The sequence below is a fragment of the Rhinichthys klamathensis genome, unplaced genomic scaffold (genome assembly GCF_029890125.1).
Source record: "Rhinichthys klamathensis goyatoka isolate OS25496 unplaced genomic scaffold, OSU_Roscu_1.1 h1tg000036l_1, whole genome shotgun sequence".
NCBI classification, from domain to species: Eukaryota; Metazoa; Chordata; class Actinopteri; order Cypriniformes; family Leuciscidae; genus Rhinichthys; species Rhinichthys klamathensis.
In genome coordinates, this window is record NW_026606584.1 from 6,734,362 (window position 1) to 6,755,204 (window position 20,843).

The 20,843-nt window shown below is 36.3% G+C and overlaps 1 protein-coding gene across 1 annotated transcript in view; it reads right to left on the reverse strand.

The window, feature by feature from the left end:
* Positions 1 to 4,058: 4,058 nt before the first annotated feature.
* Positions 4,059 to 20,843, reverse strand: part of usp43a (ubiquitin specific peptidase 43a) — a 95,686-nt gene continuing 78,901 nt past the window's right edge. The window contains exons 7-15 of the mRNA XM_056246206.1: positions 20,665 to 20,827; positions 18,732 to 18,840; positions 15,249 to 15,349; positions 11,003 to 11,080; positions 10,741 to 10,870; positions 8,643 to 8,970; positions 7,832 to 7,990; positions 6,283 to 6,444; positions 4,059 to 6,126 (exon numbers count right to left, since the gene is read on the reverse strand). Of these exons, the coding sequence (XP_056102181.1) occupies positions 5,075 to 6,126; positions 6,283 to 6,444; positions 7,832 to 7,990; positions 8,643 to 8,970; positions 10,741 to 10,870; positions 11,003 to 11,080; positions 15,249 to 15,349; positions 18,732 to 18,840; positions 20,665 to 20,827 (2,282 nt within the window). The 3' untranslated portion in view covers positions 4,059 to 5,074. The remainder of the gene's footprint in view (positions 6,127 to 6,282; positions 6,445 to 7,831; positions 7,991 to 8,642; positions 8,971 to 10,740; positions 10,871 to 11,002; positions 11,081 to 15,248; positions 15,350 to 18,731; positions 18,841 to 20,664; positions 20,828 to 20,843) is intronic.

Sequence of the window (20,843 nt, forward strand, 5' to 3'; positions counted from 1 at the left end):
ATCATAAACTAGCGCTTAGACCCAGAATCTGCCCTACCTACGGTCAGGAGCCGCTACTGCTATTGCCCACAACATTTAGCCTTAAATTTCACTGAATTCACTTGTGTGGAACAAAGGTGTAATGACAGTGAATGGTTCTGAGTTTGTGAGTCCCTAACATTGTGCCTACCAAAGTCATAGCCTATTAAATGAGGATGATGACAGAAATGTTCTTTTTTGGTGAACTATCCCCTTCTGTTGTGTGTTATTGAAAACAGCTTGTATGTTAACATCCATCACAGGTAACAAGAGCTTCGTTTGTATGTACATTTGTGGCCGTGTGTGATTTTTACAGACAGTTTTCAAAGGTCCCAAACATCTCTGAGATGATTGTTCTCTAGCGGGCAGGCAAACAGACCAGCACGGGTTTGTCCTTATGCTTCTTATAATATTAAAAACAATTCTGAAAGAATTATAATATTCTGAATTGCATGAGGTTTTTTTTAAGAAGCAATTTGCATTCAAAATGATGTAAATCGATCTTTTGAATAAATACTGAATAAATACCAGAATTGAGATTTCTGTATGACACAGCTGAGATACTGAAACAATGACACCAACCAGACGTTTTCAGTCTGAAGTTCGAGACTATAGGGTATGCTATAGTGAATGCTGATGAGGAATGGATCAAGCTGCTCTTTGAATGCTCTGTGAAGACTCCCTCAGGAGTCGGAGCTCCTGTATCCAATGCAAAAGGAGACTTTCACTGTCGAAGTGTTGCAGAGAACATCCTTAGCATCATTTAGTACATGCAAATAAACACTTTTAGATGACAAACAAGAAAAAATGTTTAAAAGAGTCTAAGAAACGTGAGTACCAATGTCTTTTTAATTTCTGCAATTATACAAAAATATATCAGTTTATATTCAGTTTATTGTAGACACAGGTCCACACAAACCTGTATGTAGTCATCTTAACAGCAGCACACCTTGTGCAATAATTCAAAGATAATTTGAATTGTACATATAATCTATCCCTACATTTGCGGTTCCCAGATAGATTAACAATATATTTTTTGTTTATATATATATATATATATATATATATACACACACACACATACATACATACAAAGACAATACAAAATGTTTATAAAAGTTGCATAAAACATAAAAAAAAAAAAGATTTCAGGGTAAGATTCCTTCATTAATTGTCTTGTCAGCACAAGTGCTTATTATTTTAAGCATAGTGAAAAGTAAGATTACTTTGGAAGCATTGGAGTGGAAGAAAATAAATGCCCTTGGGGAGCAGACTGGCATGTAATTGCTGCTTTTTACATAACAGTTTGACACATCCAGAATACAGGGATACAGAGACGTTGACAGAAGAAGACAAAAACCTTTGGGCTTCGTAGACAGATTTCAATAAAGCTGAAAAGAGAAAATATGTTTTTACTTGATTTTTTTCAATATATGAACTGAATAATCTCTCTTCTGGAGTGATGGTATTTAACAACTTTTTGAGAACTGTAATAAACCAAACAAATGCATTATAAAAGTATTTTTTTTTCTTTTGAAATTGGCATCCTGTGTTAAGGACATCTAGGCAGAAAGAGTTTGAGCATTGACACAAACAAACCATCACTTCATATCTTTGCTTATTCTGGTCAATAAAAATAATTTGTAAACTGCATGAGATCTGTAAATTTACAACAATCATTATAACATATTCTACAGTCCAATTCAAACTTTACTGCATACAGTACCCAGGTTCATTGGAAAAATGTGCCTGACAACTTTCTGCAAAATTACGTTGCCTATTGCGTGCATCACAGAGCTTTCAAAGTGAAAATTGACCCTATTTGCTTTGTTAATGAAACTGAACCTGACTATGTTGTATTACGTTGGTTGTTGTATATATTGGTTCCAGTTTGGTAATGAAATGCCTGGAAGGTGTCGCCTAAAGGTAATATACCACTTACACTAAACCTAACCGAGTGTTAACAAAAGCAAACGCGAGATAAAAACGCATTTGCAATGCCCTTTTAGCTTGCTTCTACAAATCTTTGAGCGTTTATCGAGTGTCATGACTTCACGTTTCACAGTTTAGTGCTCAGCATCGCATGCAGTGCTGTACCAGGTGAGATACCCAGCAAGTTTACTACGTGAGAAAAGCCTTACATGTGGAGCTGGTCATGTGATGCATTGCAAACAGAAAAATGTATTAGTGTACAAATCATGCACTATGGTAAAGGGGTTTTGGGGTCATAACATAGTATTGTGCAAGTAACTATTCAAAATAAGTCTTTATTAATTGATAGTCTGCCCCTTTAATCATAATTTGTGTGAAAAGGAATATAGGTTGGTGTTTTATGGCCACTAGAAAATACAGTGAATTGAATTATTGGCAGGTTTTTGGAGTTTTGCAAAAAATGCTGGTAGAGGCACATTTTTCCAACAAGCCTATGTCGGAAGAAATTCAGATAGATTGCAAAGAGATAAACAAACAGTATTTTACATTTGAGGAGGGTATACCATATCATGTGCAATATTCAGAAGGACACTTACAGTTTGGTTCATGTCTTGATAAAAACACAAATGCGTGAATTTGATTCAGATTGATGAGTTTTAATTCGCTCACAATCACACTAAGATAAAATAAATCAATTTAAATATTTCAATAATGAGTAATGTACGGTATTCTAAAATATTATATTTGGCAAGAGGATGAGCTTTGCTGTGTGTATATATAGCATTGGTGTTTAATGAGCTGCATTTAGACGATTTAAATACTGCTAGATAGCGATACACAAGTATGATTGTTAGTTCTGTCTTATTCACCAGGTATATGGACATACAAACCCAATTAGTCCAAATAGGAAGGAGACAATATGACATATTCTGACTGTTGCTTTAGCAATTAGAGCCAAACACAATCTGTGTCAAGGATGTCTTTTCTCTAAGGTCACTTTACTGTTTACACTGAGGCTTTTCTTTATTCCACAGTCATTGGTATTGCTAGAGCTCCACATTATGTGAACACATTAATAATAAAGGAATATTTCCACCCAAAACTAATAAATAAAACATTTTTATTTTTTAAACAAGTTTGCTTCACTAAAAGAGATGTTCAGCAGAATGTTCGCACTGCTCATTTCCATACAAAAAAAAATCAATATGCATATTCATATATGTATAAGTTTTGAATACGTGTTTTATGTGTTGTATCATATTGATACAGCAGGCTTTTATGGCCCGTATAGTATGATATAGTGAGAATATAGAACTCACTCTTGAGGAGAAAAAAACTGAGCAAAAGTATGCAATTTAGTGCAGATATTGTTATTCATATGGCCAAAAAGTAAGAAGTTCTTGTAATGTAAATCAATGAGATTTTTCTTTATATAAGTATAACAGACTACATATAAATATCAGTTGTCACTCTATTTCTAATAATAAGTCTTAGTAAGATGATATTTAATGCTTAGTCTTGTGATCAGAGTTCTGTAGTTGGGGGTCAAAAATATAATTTAATGCAATACAATGATTTGAAAGATGTACTAATAAACAATCCTCAAAGGCCTGTTGTATCATTATTGACATGCATGCATTTTAACATTCTTTTTTTCTTTTTCTTTTTTTTTTTACATTTTTGTGTGTGGTCATTTTGGAGCTTGACAGTTGCTGGTCACCATTCACCTTTTTTGAATGAAAAATAGCACCATGAACATCCTGCCTAACATCTCCTTTTGTGGTCTATTGATGGGTGAAAAAGTCAAATGAGTTTGGAACAACATTGGGGTTCATTTCTGGGTGTACTATCCTTTAAGTTACATAGGTTATTGTTATTGCCTTCAAACTAAAGGTGATGATACACAGGGCAACTTTTTGAGTAATGTTTGCTGGGCAATCTTGCCGAGCGATTGCTGCTTGGGCACTTTCCCATTGAAAATGGGCAATACATTTCTATCTGGATAATTTAGGCCGGTCGTGGGCCCTGCGTCTCATCTGGTTGCCCGTTGATGGCAACATTGCCCAGCAACATTGCTCAAAAAGTTGCCCTGTGTATCACCATAAGTCCAGGTGGTTAGTATATGGGTTAATCCACTGGTAATGTGTTTACTGGTAGTGTGCTTTTCAGAAGTGACACTGTATTACTAAGGTTTTAATGTGTCGTCAACATGCCATCTTTGTGTGACAGAGCATCATCTAAAGCACACATTTTAGGTTTCATACTTTAGATTTTATACTTAAAATTGTATAATATGAATTTGCAAATGTCTTAATGCTGCATTGACAAAAAAAAAAAATTCAAACACTGCACTGGAAATTAACTTTTTTTAATCAGTATTTTGGTCTTGTTTTGCAGTTAAAATATCTAAATCTTTGAATCAACACAATATGCCAAAGTGGTAATAAATGTATACTTATTTCAGCAAATATTGTTAATTTACTTTTAGTGATGTAAAGTTCTGAAGTCATATGACAGTTTACTGAAAAACAAGACAACAACACTCATTAAGAAAATATTTTTTTTGCAGTGTAAATGAAACAAACAAAAAATAGTAAAAATCAATACATTTTATATTTTGGTCTGAAAGCACGACTAAATCAGATGGTGCAATGAATTCACTGAAAGTGCAAGAACTGACATCTTTGTTAAATGTCATGAAAACCCATGAGAGGTTAGCAGCAAGTCAGTTCAATCTGCAGAATCATAAGAGATGAAACTGAAAAGTTATATATAGCAATTCCCTTCATATATTACAGCTGATAAATCTATTTAGTGGCACAAGAAAATCTAATCTGAGGCAAATTATTTTTCAATCCAAAAGCACGGTGTAGAGGCCAGTGTGTAATGTACTTCTAGTGGCAAAACACAATCTGAAAAATAGCTCTGGCTCAGAGGCACTTCATATAAGCAGAAACAAGTGAACAAAAATATCCACTAGTTCCAAATGTATGTGCAACTTCATAGTTTGTGTGCTGGCAGGTTTTAGTGATCATTTCAAACCTACCTTTCATACCACAATTCTTACTTGGGCTTTTAGATATTTGCTACCGTGTTGTGTTATTTGAGTGTAGTGAAGAAAGTCTCAGAAGCTCGATTCAGGCACCGCCTTCTTTCTGCCTAGTGAATTTGTGCTGTACCGTGTGCGTTGCTGAGTGTGCTGAGAGCCCCTGTCCCCGGGCGTGCTCTGCGGCTGGGCCACCGTTGTGCCGTTTCTGTGTAGAGATGCTGTTCTTCTTAAGCCTGGATCCGCCTTGCTTTGAATATTGGAAGAACTTTGTGACCGTTTGATGTCTGACAACCCACGACTCACCTTGCCGTTCGCAAGTTCACCACCGAGTCTGCTACGACCTTGGTTATTGCTATCGGCTTTACCTTCTGAAGTTCTATTATGTGTCCCGTTGGAGATCGAAACACCAGATGGGCTCTTCACCCCCGCATCACCCATTTTCATAGATTCACTGTCTCGAGACCTCCGAAGTGAGTCCTTCTTCATGAAACCACCTTTGAGAAAAGCGAAGACACTATCGTGACGTTTTGTCTCCTGTCCCTTTTTCTGTTTTTCCTCTGGTTGGTCTCGCTCCTCGCCTGGGTTATTCCTCTGCATGGTTTCACAGCTGCCTGGACCACGGGAACTGGATTGGAGCCCTGCACTAGAGCTCTTTCTGGACTGCGATTGTTCCTGTTTTGATTTTCTGCTGCTCCGTCTAGTCAAAGTCAAAGTCCCATCTTCTCTTGGTCTACTGTTGCTGCTGGATTGTTGGCCTGTGTCTTTCTCTGAGCTACTTGCTTGACCCTGCGGTATTTTAAGATACTCTAGAGGTGCGAGGCTGCTGTGGCTTGAAGATTTGGCTGCAGGTTTTCTCGTATCGTTTTCTTTACTGACTTTTTTATCTGAAGGTCGAGTCATTAGGGCAACAATAGGGTCTTTGGTGCATCTTGGCCTCCTCCCAGACTCTAAATACTCCACTAGCTCTGCAGGAGCTGGGCCAGGAGCTGAGGCAGGTTTGTGGCGGTCTTTGTTTCCAAAGGACCATCGCAGTGGGAGCACTCTGGTCTTGGTGGGACTTTTCATGCTTATGCTACGCCCTTGGATTCCTCGCACAAAAGGTCTGGTTTCGAACCCACCTAAAGACACTGACATTTACACAATACTCAGTACATGGTGGAAAACACTTGCCCACAACAAAACAAGTGAACAACTATGATAGAAACTCTGTCAAGCAACATACTTACATTTTTTACATTTCTTATTTACAATGATAAGAACAAACTTGCAGGGTACACACTCACCTCCCTTCTCGATTGAGGGCTCATTTTGAAAGACGGGAGACTCTGGGGAGTCTGGGATGGTAGAAGGGCATGTTGTGGAAGACCGTGAAACCATACTTCCTCTTTTACTGTCACCATTTAAACGGATGAGCCAGTGGTCTGACATGGAGGAGCTGGTGGAACCTGCACAAGGAAACAATCAAGACTGTTTAGTGGCTGCTAGTCCATGTTTCTCCTAGACAAAGACATTAAATAAGCTGCCCCTTAATTTTAATAACTAAAATAATGTTCTGTATTATTGTTTCCATGACGACCAAGTAACACATGCCCAGTGGTGGCATCTTAGCCGCCAGTCAAATGAACCGAAACCAACTAAAAACATGTCTTAAGTTACGACTCTAACCATGGTTCCCTGAAAAGGGAATGAGACACTGCGTCTGTTTTAAAGATGCAGTGGGAACTCACCTGCGCGATTATGTCTGAATCACATGTCCAACTTAGTCCAATGTCATTGGCGCAACATCAGCCCAAGACATGTGACGGCGTACCATGGAAGCTACGTATAAAGAGTACCCGCAACAACACAGTGTCAGCAATGATTGTGTCAATCAACATACTGCAAATTAGGGATGTGCCCGAAGCCTAATACCTTATTCATTAAGGCACGGATAATGGCTCCAAAAATAAATAACGAATTCTACCAAATAACAGAAAAAATAATCGGCAGACTAAGTCACTTCTAATGTTTGCTGGATCACAGATGAGCCAGGGGATAGCACAATATACACACCTCTTAAATCACTACGCAATGATGAGTTTGTGAAGTGAATGAGTGTAAACACTATGAATGAAAAGCGTGCAAATCAAATAGCCACGCTTCAGTCTCTTTCAGAAATCAGAGCTTGGCAAGAGAGTAATATCCACTAAAATACATCATACACATTTTCTACTATTTGATATGTCTATTTAAATGATTTAAACCATGTATGATATTATACACGAATTAATGAAATTAGCGCAACATGAACGCAAATCAAATAGCCGCGTTGACGTATCTGCACGTCTCTCAGAAACCACCTATCTGTCAAATCAACTAAGAAACTGAATCATACACATTTTCTACTACGTATATGTCTATTTAAATCTTGTACGATATGATAGGCTACATGATATTTCTCTGTCTCACTCTCTCTCGGACACTGCAAGCATTGAAGGATTTAGTTTTATTTGTTCAGATTTGTTTTATCTGAATACAGATTTGAATAATTTTGAGATTGTTACAGATACAAATATTGGCTCCGCTGCACACCCTTACTGAAAATACTTTTGATTTAACTTGCACTGAACTAATTTAAGAGAAAGTGACCTGTTCAACAGTCAGAAAAACTGGTCCTACATGTCCTCAAAATTCTGTCACTGTCACAACACCAAATGTATTCTTACCATGACTGTGGAACCTTCACATTGCATTAATAGAAATGTGCTTCCTGCCTAACATTGATCCAATGCAACAAACAAAATGTCAGTCAACCTCCATCTGAAACGTGGCCAAAAAGGCTCATTCACTGACCTCTGACTGAGCTGTTGGCGGACCAGGGAGGGATGACATTTCTTCTCTGGTAGAACAGGATATATGCCCCTCGAGTGCACAGTTCCTCCTCTGGCACAAGCTCCACGCTGCTGTCGTCATAACTGTACCAATGGCCGTCCACTGAGTTCCTACAATAGGCTGTTTTTCACAGACATATGTTGAGTGGTGTGTTCACATCTATTGATTTAGACTTCTGTTCATGTTTATTTATTTATGTAGGGTTAACGATTTAATTAGTGGCTCATGCATTGATGAGTTTCTAGGGAACATTTAACAAAACAAGAAGTGTAAAAGAGATGTAAATGCATTTTGTATTTTGTTGTTGAACTGGTTATAATCTGAGTAGTCCATAGTAACATGGCCATTTCACCCCTCAGTGTCCCTCAGTTGTGCCATTTTCATTATGATTGTATTTAGGTAACATAAAATGTTATCCAATTATGCCAAATTTCATTTTATTCCCAAAAATGTTTAAAATGAATATTATACACAATTCAAATAATTTGAGATTTGAGTTGTGGAAATGACTCAGCAAAAAAGCAAAACAAAGTAAACATTCACCTAAAATGCAATGTATATTTGAATTACAAGACATTGTTAGTTGACAAAAAAACTAGTAAGAATGTGTCTTTTTAGTTTTATATTACTGAATGAAATCCACAAAGCCAAAATCACATAGAGCTAAAGAAACATCAAAAACCTCTTGTGTAACAATTATAAAATAGAAATGGTTTTTATATAGAGAAACAAACCCCTGCTTCAATACTATCAGAGACCCCAGCACACTCACCTGTGTAATGGCCTCCATGCATGCCTCCATGGTGGTTGCAGACAGCATACAGGTCATAAAGGAAGTCAGTATCCCCATGTTTCCAAGTGGAAGGCCATGGGGCCAGATTCCTCATGCTCTGACTGCGTTTCACCACATGGGGAGTCATATCCAGAGCGCTCACAGGGAAGTGGATGAGGGAGGAGAGCTTGTTTCGCCGTTTGCCCACCTGCCGAAAACGCTTCAGGTGCAGAATGAGGATGTCAGGCAGGGTCCATAAGCTCATCTTCACCATCCCCTGCTGCATCTCCTTGCAGTGAGGGCACTTCCATGCATCGTCTGGCGCCAGCTGCAAGACAAAGACATTTGTTGAAATGCAAGCAGAATGTAGCGCTTCTCCATGGTCAACTAAACCATGTCATTATCTGAACCTGTTTTGACTCAGTGTGGTGCAGTAAAACATTTATGTCTCAGAAAAACACTGTTGTGACAGACTGGAATGCAGTGAACATGCAGAGAAGAAAAGACAACAAAATCTGAATATTTACAGAAGCTCTGTAGACCACCAGTAACAAGTTATCTATAACTTCAAATTATTTAGCCTATAATAGAAAAAAGGCATGATTTAAATTCCAGCTGGACAGCCATTGCAAAACATATAACTGAAGTCCTAAGTGTTGCTTCAGTAATGACATGACACTGTTAGAGGATCGATAATTATTTGTGGAACCAATCATGATGAGGTAACTCTCAGGGGATCTTGGGTAAGATTTATCAAGTGTTGCTTGCCCAGAACAGGCAGTATATAGAGAAGAATTAATTCAGAGTGACCTTCCAAAGAGTATGTATGTGGGATGTGAAAGATAAAGGCGCTAGGAGGGAAACCAGGTCCATTTGCTCCCCAAGTGAGTTTTGTCTTGAATAATCTTGGAATATGGAAAATGTCTAACGCCTTGAATTTCAAGCATAAATTCTGTAGAGAATATTTTCTACTTCATTAATCTCCGCTATAGTGTCAAAAAGTAACATTTTGTATTTAATATTTTGACCATGTGAGCGCATATTTTGCTTCTAACTATTCAACAACCGCATATTGTCCGACTGAATCAATTAATTTAAATAAATTCTTAGTCTGGACAATTATGACTGCTACATAAAATCAAATCAAAAGCTACTACCATACTAGAATGATAATGGATCCTAACAGCATAAATGCTCTACTAGAATATTAATTTATATAATTGGTGGCTCTTATGTTAGATTGTAGAGCTCTCTACACTGTACATGTAATCACATTTTTTTTTTTTTTTTTTACTTTTCCTCATGTTCAGTCCATATTTTTAGAGCTGATTTTAGTTTTTTTTTCTTTCATCAAACCCCACTTCATATACTTAACATTAGCCTCTGAGACAAAAATACAGATGATGAGAGAAACAGGCCACTTCAGAGTGTCTGCAGAGGCACTAAACTCTATAATAACTAGACAGGCCTAGAATAGAACATGAAATATATCAAATGTTAGGTAAAAAAAAAGAGAGGAACCAATTTTCTGCCATTTTTCAGCCCTAGTTGAAAAGTCATTCTGTCATTATTAAGTCATTCTAACCTAAAATTCTGTCATTTATGTGGAACCCAAAAGTTGTTTTTGAATAATTGTTACACAAATTGAACTGAATAAAAAAGGTATTTGCATTGTTATAAACAATTTCTATTTCAAATCAATTCTGTTCTTTTGAACTTTCTGTTAATCAAAGAATCCTGAAAATAAGTTTCCAAAATACATGAAGCATCACAGCTGTTGTCAACATTGATAATAAAAATGTTACTTGAGCACCAAATCAGCAAATTAGAATGATTTCTGAAGGATCATGTGACACTGAAGACTTAAATAATGATGCTTAAATTCATTCAGCTTTGCCATCACAAGACTAAATTACATTTTAAAATATACTAACACAGTATCATATATTACACCCAGTATATATATATATATATATATATATACACATACTGTATATACTGTATCTGTACGGTATCTCCCTGATCTACACATAAATGACACTGGTAAGAAAAGAGAGAAAAGAGAATGAACTGAGAGTGTGATTGGAGGAAAGAGTACCTGCTCCTCTTTGGTGTAAAGCTGAAAACACTCATCCAGCGTGCAGCTGTGCTGCTGTACATGATTCTGCTGCTGGATTCTCACACTCTCTGCATCCTCAATAACTTCCTCTTGAATGTTACCAAAGAGACTGAAACAGATATGAAACACACAATAATTCTGACTTTCAAATGATAGGCCTATTACTGAGAAGACTCTTACTAATACCGGTAAAATGACACAATGGTTTTAAATTAAATGAACGCAGCAGCATGTATCTCACCATTCTTTGATTCTGTTCTCCCATTCAATCACGAGCTTCACATGCAGAGGACCACCAGGACCGCAGAACTTCAGGGCCCTGTGACAAAAGACATGATTCAAATTGTGAGTTCGGTATTCAGCCACTAGGTGGCAGACTATAATCAGTGTTAAGTTCATAGAATGAATTAGCATTAGACAGTAAGACAGTCACAGTCAATTTATAACTTAAAACCGTTTAGGGTCAGAAAGTTATTTTGGTATCACTTTACAATAAGGTTCATTAGTTCATGTATTAACTAACATGAACTAACAATGAGCCCCAATCTTACATTTGCTACAGTATTTATTAATTGTCTTTGTTAATGTTAGTTAATAAAAATACAGCTGTTAATTTGTTTGTTCATGTTAGCTCACTGTGCATTAACTAATGTTAACAAATACAACCTTTGATTTTAATAATGTATTAGTAAATGTTAAAATTAATATGATCTAAGATTGATTAATGCTGCCGAAGTAGGCCTATTGTTCATTCTTAGTTCATGTTAACTAAGGTAGTTAGCTAATGTTAACTAATTAACCTTATTGTAAAGTGCAAGGACTGCTGAAGGTGATCAAATACATTTATAAAAGATTTCCATTTTATATAAATGCTGTTCTTTTGAACTTTCTATTCATCAAATAATCCTGAGAACATTCAACATCGTAAATAATAAATGTTTCTTGAACAGCAAATCAGCATGTTAGAATGATTACTGAAGGATCATGTGACACTGAAGATTGGAGTAATCATGCTGAAAATTCAGCTTTGTCATCGCAGGAATAAATTACATTTGAAAATATAGTAAAACAGTTATTTTAAATTGTAATAATATTTCACAATATAATGGTTTTACTGTATTTTGATTCAATAAATGCTGTCTTAGTGAGCATAAGAAACTTATAACAAATAAAACAAAAACAAAACAACTTACTGACCCCAGACTTTTGATCTTAATGTATAGTATAATACATAGAATAACTTAAGGATTTTTGCCTTTGATTGTACAGTAAAGGAGGGAGGGTAAAGGAACTACCAAGACGGGAGGTATGACTGAATTATGACCACATTCAACTAGGTCATGACTAGACTCAACTATGATGATTATGTTGTGCCGCTGTGATACGGCTCTAATCTCATTTTGTTTTTCTAATAAGAACATATATTTTAACCCGTATAATCATTACAAAACAAAGACAAAAGCGTGAGGAAAATATAGAGGGAGAGAGAAAAGGAAAATGTCCAGAAAATAAAGTAAGTCACAGAACAATGGCCAGCTTCATTTATCCTTTAAAATTGCAAGTCTAAAAATAGCTTTTCTATTATTATTATTATTATTCATGGTAATTACCAGGATTCGTCTGTAGTTCTCACTATCATTACAGGTCCTCAGACTGAAAAAAATAGCCTATGCACACATGGCAATAATCACCTGGCTAAATAACCAAGAGAGAAAAACAGCATTTACAGCCTCGGCCCTCACTGTTCACCCGGTGCAATTTTGCAAACAATCGATCAAATATGACAGAGGGAAAAACTGCGGCAGAAAGGAGTGTGACGTAATTTGAAGATGTGACTGGAGCATGGCTGAGTTTTACTGAGAGCTGGGCTAAAGCCAGATTAATTCTGACGCGCAGTCCGTCTGGGCTAATTGCGATTGTTTCTGAGAGGATTTAAAAGCAGGGAACAATAATTCAGAGACGTGAGGGGAATTCACTTGGATTCATCAACGCTGGCCTATTGAGAAGACAGCTCCACACACACACACACAGGAGTTTTCTTATCTTACACTTAAACTTAACTCGTCTTACACTAACAATTTACCTTATCTCAAACTGAACTTTGGGGATCTAAAACAAACAAACAAACACACACACACACACAAACACACACGCACAGTAGTTACGCTGAAACTTTGCGTTACACTTCAGTACGTGTTTTGCAGTACGTGTTCTTACAGTGTGCTTACCCAAGAAAGTACTGGTAATATAAGGTAACTACATGGGTTAAGGTTAGGTTTAGGGATAGGTTCACGGTTAGTACCTACCTATAGTTATAACCCAGCTATTGTAACTGCTATAATAAGTACATAGTATGTACATGCGAAATAGGACTGTAAAATAAAGTGCTACCAAACTTTTTATTGTTTTTTCCTGTTCTCTGAACTTCTGTTCATAGAACCATCTTTTTGATGATAAATGTTTGTGGCAACCATATGCTTCCTGTCATTACTTGGAAAATGTGGTCGTCTTAACTCAATCTTGCTTGTGAAACCTCTAGATAGATGAATGAATACATCTTCAGCAATGGCTGACAAACTTAATTACTTGCACAGTTAAACACTGCTGTCTTTCAGCACACAAGAGCAGCAGCTTGCGTCAGAGAACAGCAGGTAACCACATGAGAAATGGAACGTCTCTGCTATCATCTGAACATCATAATTACAAATAAACAACCTATTTATACAGTGACAGACATAAATGAGAGTAAACAATGATGCTTTGGTAAGAAAATATGATCAAACACCTCTGCAACATGTTAAAAACATTCACATCTCCAAACCTTACAAAAATGTACTGTTCGAGTCTGGTATAGTGATGCTGTCAGATGGTAATACCATGGTACTTTTATATATACCATGGCACTGAATGATGACCATATTCATTTTCATATATATATATTGATATTTCCATGGTCCTCCGAGGTACTTAAAAAAACTGGGGTATGCAGTGTTGGGGAGTAACTAGTTACATTCAATGTAATTCAGAAATAAAAACATATTATTCATGCGTCACTTCATCTATCCCATCTATCCCTGTCATTTCTTTACACACACACAAACGTACACATTACCATCAAACCCAGAATTAGTTTGTGGTTTCATACATAATCTGCACTAAAGATTAGAATTCTATTGAACTCTCATTTAAAAACCTTAAACTTTAAAGTAAAACAAATTTACGAATAAAAACATCAGATTTCTGTTATATTCACTTCAGAGAAAGGAAAACAGCCCAGAATAGCAGGCAGAGGAGCGGATGAGGCTGCAGTCACGACTGTGGAACTAAGTTTTAAGCTGTTTAAATTGAGAAATGGATCATTGGCTTTTGAGACTCGTGTGCGTTACACCTACAGCACTGTGAGGATGAGCTCTTCATGGTTTAGCTTGTTGGGTTTGTCTCTCTAGAGCCTCACAAACATGATGCAGAGAAGAGGATACAATTAGTCCAAACTAGGTTAAAATACTGTGATGTGGGTGTTTGGAGACCAATTAAAAAGTTTAAAGCAGCTGGAGATATTAACTTTTACAGTAGCAGCACTGCACTGATAAGGACTCAGGGTGTATAAAACATATGGTTTGGGGTCAGAAAGATAACAAAAAAAAAACTTTAATTCTGCAAGGATGTGTAACGCTGCATGAAGGTGTAAAGGCGAAGAAATGCAACGGTATTTTATTTAAATGAACAAAAAGATAATCCAAGGAGACAATGCTAACGATGATCATTATCCAATGGAGAAACTGGCAACAAAACAGCTTAGTCAAACTAAGACACTAACCAACAACTCAAGACTAAAACACTGAGATAGAAATACAAGAGTTATGAGTGAACTAAACAAGAAACAGGTGAAGAACATATTCAGTAACTATGGTAACAAACGAAGTGTGTACTAGTAACCTAGGAACTGAGGAAACAGAAACAAACACAGGAACAAAAGGAATGAACAGAAGATCAAAATAAGAGTCTCATAACTGAACTAACTGAACCGTGACAGGATAAGAAATTGGACGATAAATTGATCAGTGACAAGACTTTTACATTGTCCAAAAAAAATAAAATAAATCTATTTCAAATGAATGTTGTTCTTTTGAACTTTCTATTCATCAAAGAATCTGAAAAAAAATGATCACGGTTTCCACAAAAAAATTACGTTATTCAGCTGTGATAATACTAAGAAATGTTAATTGAGAACTAAATCAGCACGTCAGAATGATTTGACACTAAAGACTTGAGTAATGGCTGCTGAAAATTCAGCTTTGCCATCACAAGAATAAATTACATTTTAAAATATATTAAAATATAAAACAGTTATTCAAAATTGTAATAATAATTCACAATATTACTGTTTTTACTGTATTTTTGACCAAACACATTCCGCCTTGGTGAGCAAAAGACTTCTTTCAAAAACATAAAATAACATTTGTTCTTCAGGTGGGGAATGGGCTCACCTGTCCACAGTTGGGTGGCACAGAGGTCTGCTGTCGTTGGGAGACAGGTAACTGCAGGAAGCCGACCCACCCACCACACGCATCTTAAACAGTTCAGTAGTCTGTGGAAGGCAAAACACAGCTTTCTAGCACAAATGTAACAATTCTATTCTTTATTGTCTATCTCTATTCTCTAACTATTCTCCTAAGTTTCTCCTACGATCTCCTGAGAGTTATGGATTCAGAATAAAGTCTGTTTACTCCCTCTTGTTTACTCCTCACCTCAATCATGCATGCTGCACACCAACCCCTGACAATATTAAATAACTAAGAAGAAATGATACCTCAGCATCAAATCAGCATATTAGAATGGTTTCTGAAGGATCATGTGACACTGAAGACTGGAGTAATGGCTGCTGGAAATTCAGCTTTGCCATCAAAGGAATAAATGACATTTTGAAATAAATTAAACAGAATGGAATAAAAATAGAAAAAAGTTTTAAATTGAAATAATATCACAGTTTTACTATATGTTTGATAAAATAATTGTAGCCTTGGTGAGCATAAGAGCAGGGCTGCCAACTTTTGAGTACAACTTTTGTAAAAAAAAAGAAAGAAAAAGGTTTTGGTCACTTTTTGGTGCGATTGCCAAAGGTTTTGGTAACTAAACAGAATTTCCTTAAGTTTAGTGATAACATGTTACAATGTTTACATGGTACAATAACTGGTAGCCTACTGTTAGGCTTGACTCAAATTTCAGGATATAAATCCTTTCGCTTGAGATTCAGTTCCGATCCTGATTCAATATCGATTCATTTGGATAAATATCAGGTACAAAATCTCTCAACTAATGCTGTAAACATACAGGGAGCCCTGTCAGCTGGTATTATTCTTAAAGGTTAAAATTAACAACTCAAATTAATATAATGCGTTTTTTATAATAATAACATTTTACTATAATATGTAATAGGCCTATAGTGCTAATATTTAGCAAAATACTCTATAGTATTTTTTTTCTTGCTTACTTGCTTACTAAGGTAAATGTATAGAAGCTTGCTTCCGCCACAGAATAAACATTTTCGAAAGATAATTGCCTTCTGACTTTTTTCCTCAGAATTGCGAGTTTCTCTCTCACAATTCTGACTTTATAACATGTAATTGCGCAATTGCGAGATAAAAGGTCGCAATTATATATCACGCAATTGCAAAATAAATGACCTTTTTTATTTTTTATTCTGTGGTGGAAACAAGTTTCCATATAAATGTAACGTGACATTTTTTACAAGCTGTTTAATTGACGTCTATCCACCGTTGAAACACGGATGGAGCGATTACAAGAGACATGATTCATTTCAGCAAGTTATACTACACGCAGGATTCGTCGTTCCATCAGTGATCTCAAGCCTTGTCCAGAGGCAGTAAATTAGCCCCAAACAATAATAATAATGCCACCACTGTGCTTTACAGTTGGGATTATTATCATATTGAATGCAGTATTTTGCTTTTCCCCAAATGTAATGCTTCTCATTTAAACCAAAAGTTATATTTAGGAATCTGTCCAAAAGACATTCTTCCAATAGTCTTCAGGCTCACGGTCTCTGGCAAACATTAGACGGGTAGCAATATTCTTCTTGGAGAGTGTTTGCTGGATGGTGGACTCATAAACACTAATCTTAAATAATGTAAGAGAGGCCACAGGTCCTTTAGATGTTACCATGGGGTTCTTTCTAGAATATAAAATGTCTTTCTCCTGGAGTGATATTTGTTAGACAACCACTCCTATGTAAAGTAAAATTGTAGCTTCTTACTTGTATAGGTTAATAGCAAGTCCTGTAATCTGATAGGTGGAAAAGAGTTTTGTGTTCTATGCATGTGCGCTGATCAATGTTTATATGTGAATAAAAGCCTGAATTAAATCTGTTCGTCTTATAACACGATCGTGTTTCTTCAGAAGACTTGGATTAAACAGCTTGATTCGTATTACTTGTACCATCTCTTTATTAACTTTTTGAAGTTTGAATTGAGGGAAAGTTTCATTAAAAATATCTTCATTTGTGTTTTGAAGATGAAGTCTTATGGGTTTGGAACAACATGAGGGTGAGAAAATGACAGAAACATAATTTTTTTGGGTGAACTAACTCTTTTCAACTCCGGGTTTACCTTTGTTCAGTTGACCAGGGCCAATTGGATCCCATTAATAATTACCTTATTCCAATGACCTTTTCAAATATCTGATAATCCTAAAGGTTCACATGCAAGTAAGTGACAACATATCAAAATTTTATATAGGATTTAGAATAAGATCTGATCCTTATAAAGATCAAATGTTTTCTGCAATATGGAAAATTCTTAATTCACAAACTTTCTGGCATCACTGAAAATAATTATGAAATTCTCTTGATAATATCATTTTTTGGGGGTGAATTAATGCATTAAAAGAGGTTTGAAAAAGGGCATTTGTTTATTCCTTTCTCTGGGAATGACAGTAGTATAGTGGAACTGAGGAAGAGAGGAACATCAAGATTTTAAGCAGATATAGAACAAAATGGAGCTGCACCCAAGCGTACAGAGTGATAAATTAAAGATTTAATGGGAACCAATTAACAGATGAAAACGGCAGCAGTCTTTTGTTTGAGGAGGTGAGTTTATATTGGTCCTTTAATTTATTATCCTGAGAAGACGTTAAAACAATACAACTCTGCTCTCTGCGGTACTGGGCAATATGTTGTACTGAAGCACTTAGAAGACAATGTAAGATCTCTTGTGTCTTTCTATCTCATTAATTTTCTGAAACATGTTCTAAATACATTCAGTTTGTTGTAGAGCTCAAGTCTCCTAAACAATCTAATGGGTCTAATACTGTAAGAACAAATAACTAATGAACAAGACTGGTGTTACAAAACAGTGACATCTATGGCATTTAAATGATATGAATGAAGCTGTAAGTTAAATATATTATACTATGGTAATTCAAAATATATTTAGAATTTTAATTCAAGATTATTCACTGACTTTATGACAAACTTCATGAATCTTAAACAAGAATCTCTTTTTTGGGAAACCGGATCCAACAGTGGATCAGAGGGCAGCGTTGGCACATGACCATTTATGGTGACATTCCTGCATATTCAAACTTATAAGGAAATAACATAGCGCTTCAGCATGTATCTAAGGTAATGACTGATGAATAATAATTAACACATTTGTTCATATTCAATCAGTAAGTCCAACAGGTGTATACAGTACACATGACCATTTCTCTTTCTCCTCATCTCTCCATCTCCTGTATTGTATATTTTCTATATTGCATCTCCTATAGTTGGTCTGTGATTATCCATCCCTCATCTGAATATTTAAGCTTGCTGGGAGAGCAGTGTCATAATTATCGAGAGGCTTCTGTCATAATAAAGAAATTCAATATCCCATATACCCTAGCTCTAACAGCAGCACATTGCACGAACATCAAAACCTGAGAGTAGTAATCTATGATCATCTCACACTCACCTTTACGATCGTATTTTTTTTAAATAAGTAAAGCTTATTGCAGACACTCTGTCGCAAATGATCCCAAGAAAGAGTCCTTTCTACTCTCATCAGGAACGGAGGCCCAAACCTGGAGAAAGAAAGCAAAAGTCAAAATGAGAGATAGCACAATTTTATGTTGACCGAAGACTTATTTATTTTTCCCTGCATCACTACTCTAAGATTATCTGACTATATAAATATGCACTTTCTCAATCCGGCAAGCTCTAATCTGATTGGTTGACATTACAAGAGTAAGGGTGTCATGTTATACCTGTTTAAGACTCTTATTCTGAAATATATTTCTGTTGCATTGCTTCGGTTTTCCCTTCCTGTTTTTGAGATTGTTTCCATAGTTACCAATTATGGTTTTCATGGTTTCTGATTATGTTCACCTGTGTCTTGTTTAGTTCCTCATTTACCCCTGTATATATCTATCTAGCCCTGTAGTTCGAGTTTATCCGTTTTTGTCTTGGTTAAACTAAGCTGCCATCTCAACAATTTGGATTATCTTCTTGTTTGAAATAAACTACTGCTGCAATAAATCCTTGCCTCACTCTTCCCTCCCTGAACATTACAAAGGCGACACAGCATTTATTAAGTCATGCTTGCTTGTTGAGGATGAAATAATCACTGGATTTGCCAGAGTTTGCCAGGTTAGCAACATCAAATCTTTGAAAGACATTCAGAGTTTAGTTTGAAGCAATTTATTAAGCATTAAGTTAACTAGATAGTCTGTAGAATCTATAAAATATTTCCATTATTTTTCCAGTGTTTTCTGTATAAACATTGGTAGAGATTGCTGTGCCCCCTTTTATCCACACCAGTCTAATATTGTGGTATAAACTGCGGTCTCTTGCTTTATGTATGTCGTTCAGACCATTACCTCCTGTCTAAATGGACAGTTATTGGCCAGAATAAGCTGCAGTGTGGTTTGTCGTTTCGTCAGCTAGCCAAACTGCTGCACCACACACAAAAAATAAGATTTCCCAAGAACTAAAATAGTCACTTCCCCAGTAATCAGATATTACAGGTAGTCCTGCTCCTAACTAGTGACATTCAAGCAAACAGAGCAATGTTTTGAAAGTGCTACAGAGCCAAAGCACTCACACTCTTTGGGGAAATTACCTACGAATGGATTTTTTAAAAAAGTTGTCTCTGCACATTAAGTTAGGACAGGATCAAATTAACATTGCAAAAGTTACACAATTCACCTCTCCACATTGAAAATATGAACCTACTTTTTGATATAACTCTTATATTTTGTTGCAATTGTTGAACCAGAAAGGCAACTTCACTATCAAATGTCGGCCAGAGGCTGGGAGGCATCTGCCAATAAGGTGCAGTACACAAACTCTTCCACTTCCTCTTTCTCTCTCTCTCTCTCTCTCTCTCTCTCTCTCTCTCAGGCCCTAAAATGTCATCCTGGCATTTGTAGGTGTTCCAGGGGAATATCCGTCATCTGTTTCCACCCATTGCCCTGTGTCCACGGGTGAGGGAGTGAGACTTTGATTGACAGCGGGAGGTTAGGGACAAAGACTGCCAGATGCAGCACTCCGCAGAGTCCAGTATCAGTGCATCTGTAGTTGGATTTATTCATTATATTTATCAATGAAAGGTTAGATTTTTAAATTTAAATTTTTAAAGAAAGATCAAAAGGATAAACAATGCAGATTTATTTTTTACAGCCATCATTGGTCATATTTACCAGGGGTGCCAGTAATTCTGACCACAACTGTAATTATAAACATTTAAGCTCCATTTAACTATCCATCAAAGAGGTTAGAGCATTCAAATTTCAGGGAGGGATTCAAGCAAACAATTTAGGGTTCAGTTGGCAAAAAGGTTGGGAAACCCTTAAATGGGATCCTTCTGTAACATTAGGTTTAAGATAGTGAAGTAGTGGTTTTGTCACCTTGTAGCTTCTTGGCCAGATCCAGCAACATTGCAGAGTAACAGGAGGATCTTTGAAGAACCACCCTGATTCAAGAATTCTGATGATAATGTCCCTGAGGGTGGTAACCTGTGACCTTTGGGCTCTGCGGTGTATGGGGACGAAGGGAGGGAGTGATGGATCCCTACGAAAGATAAAAA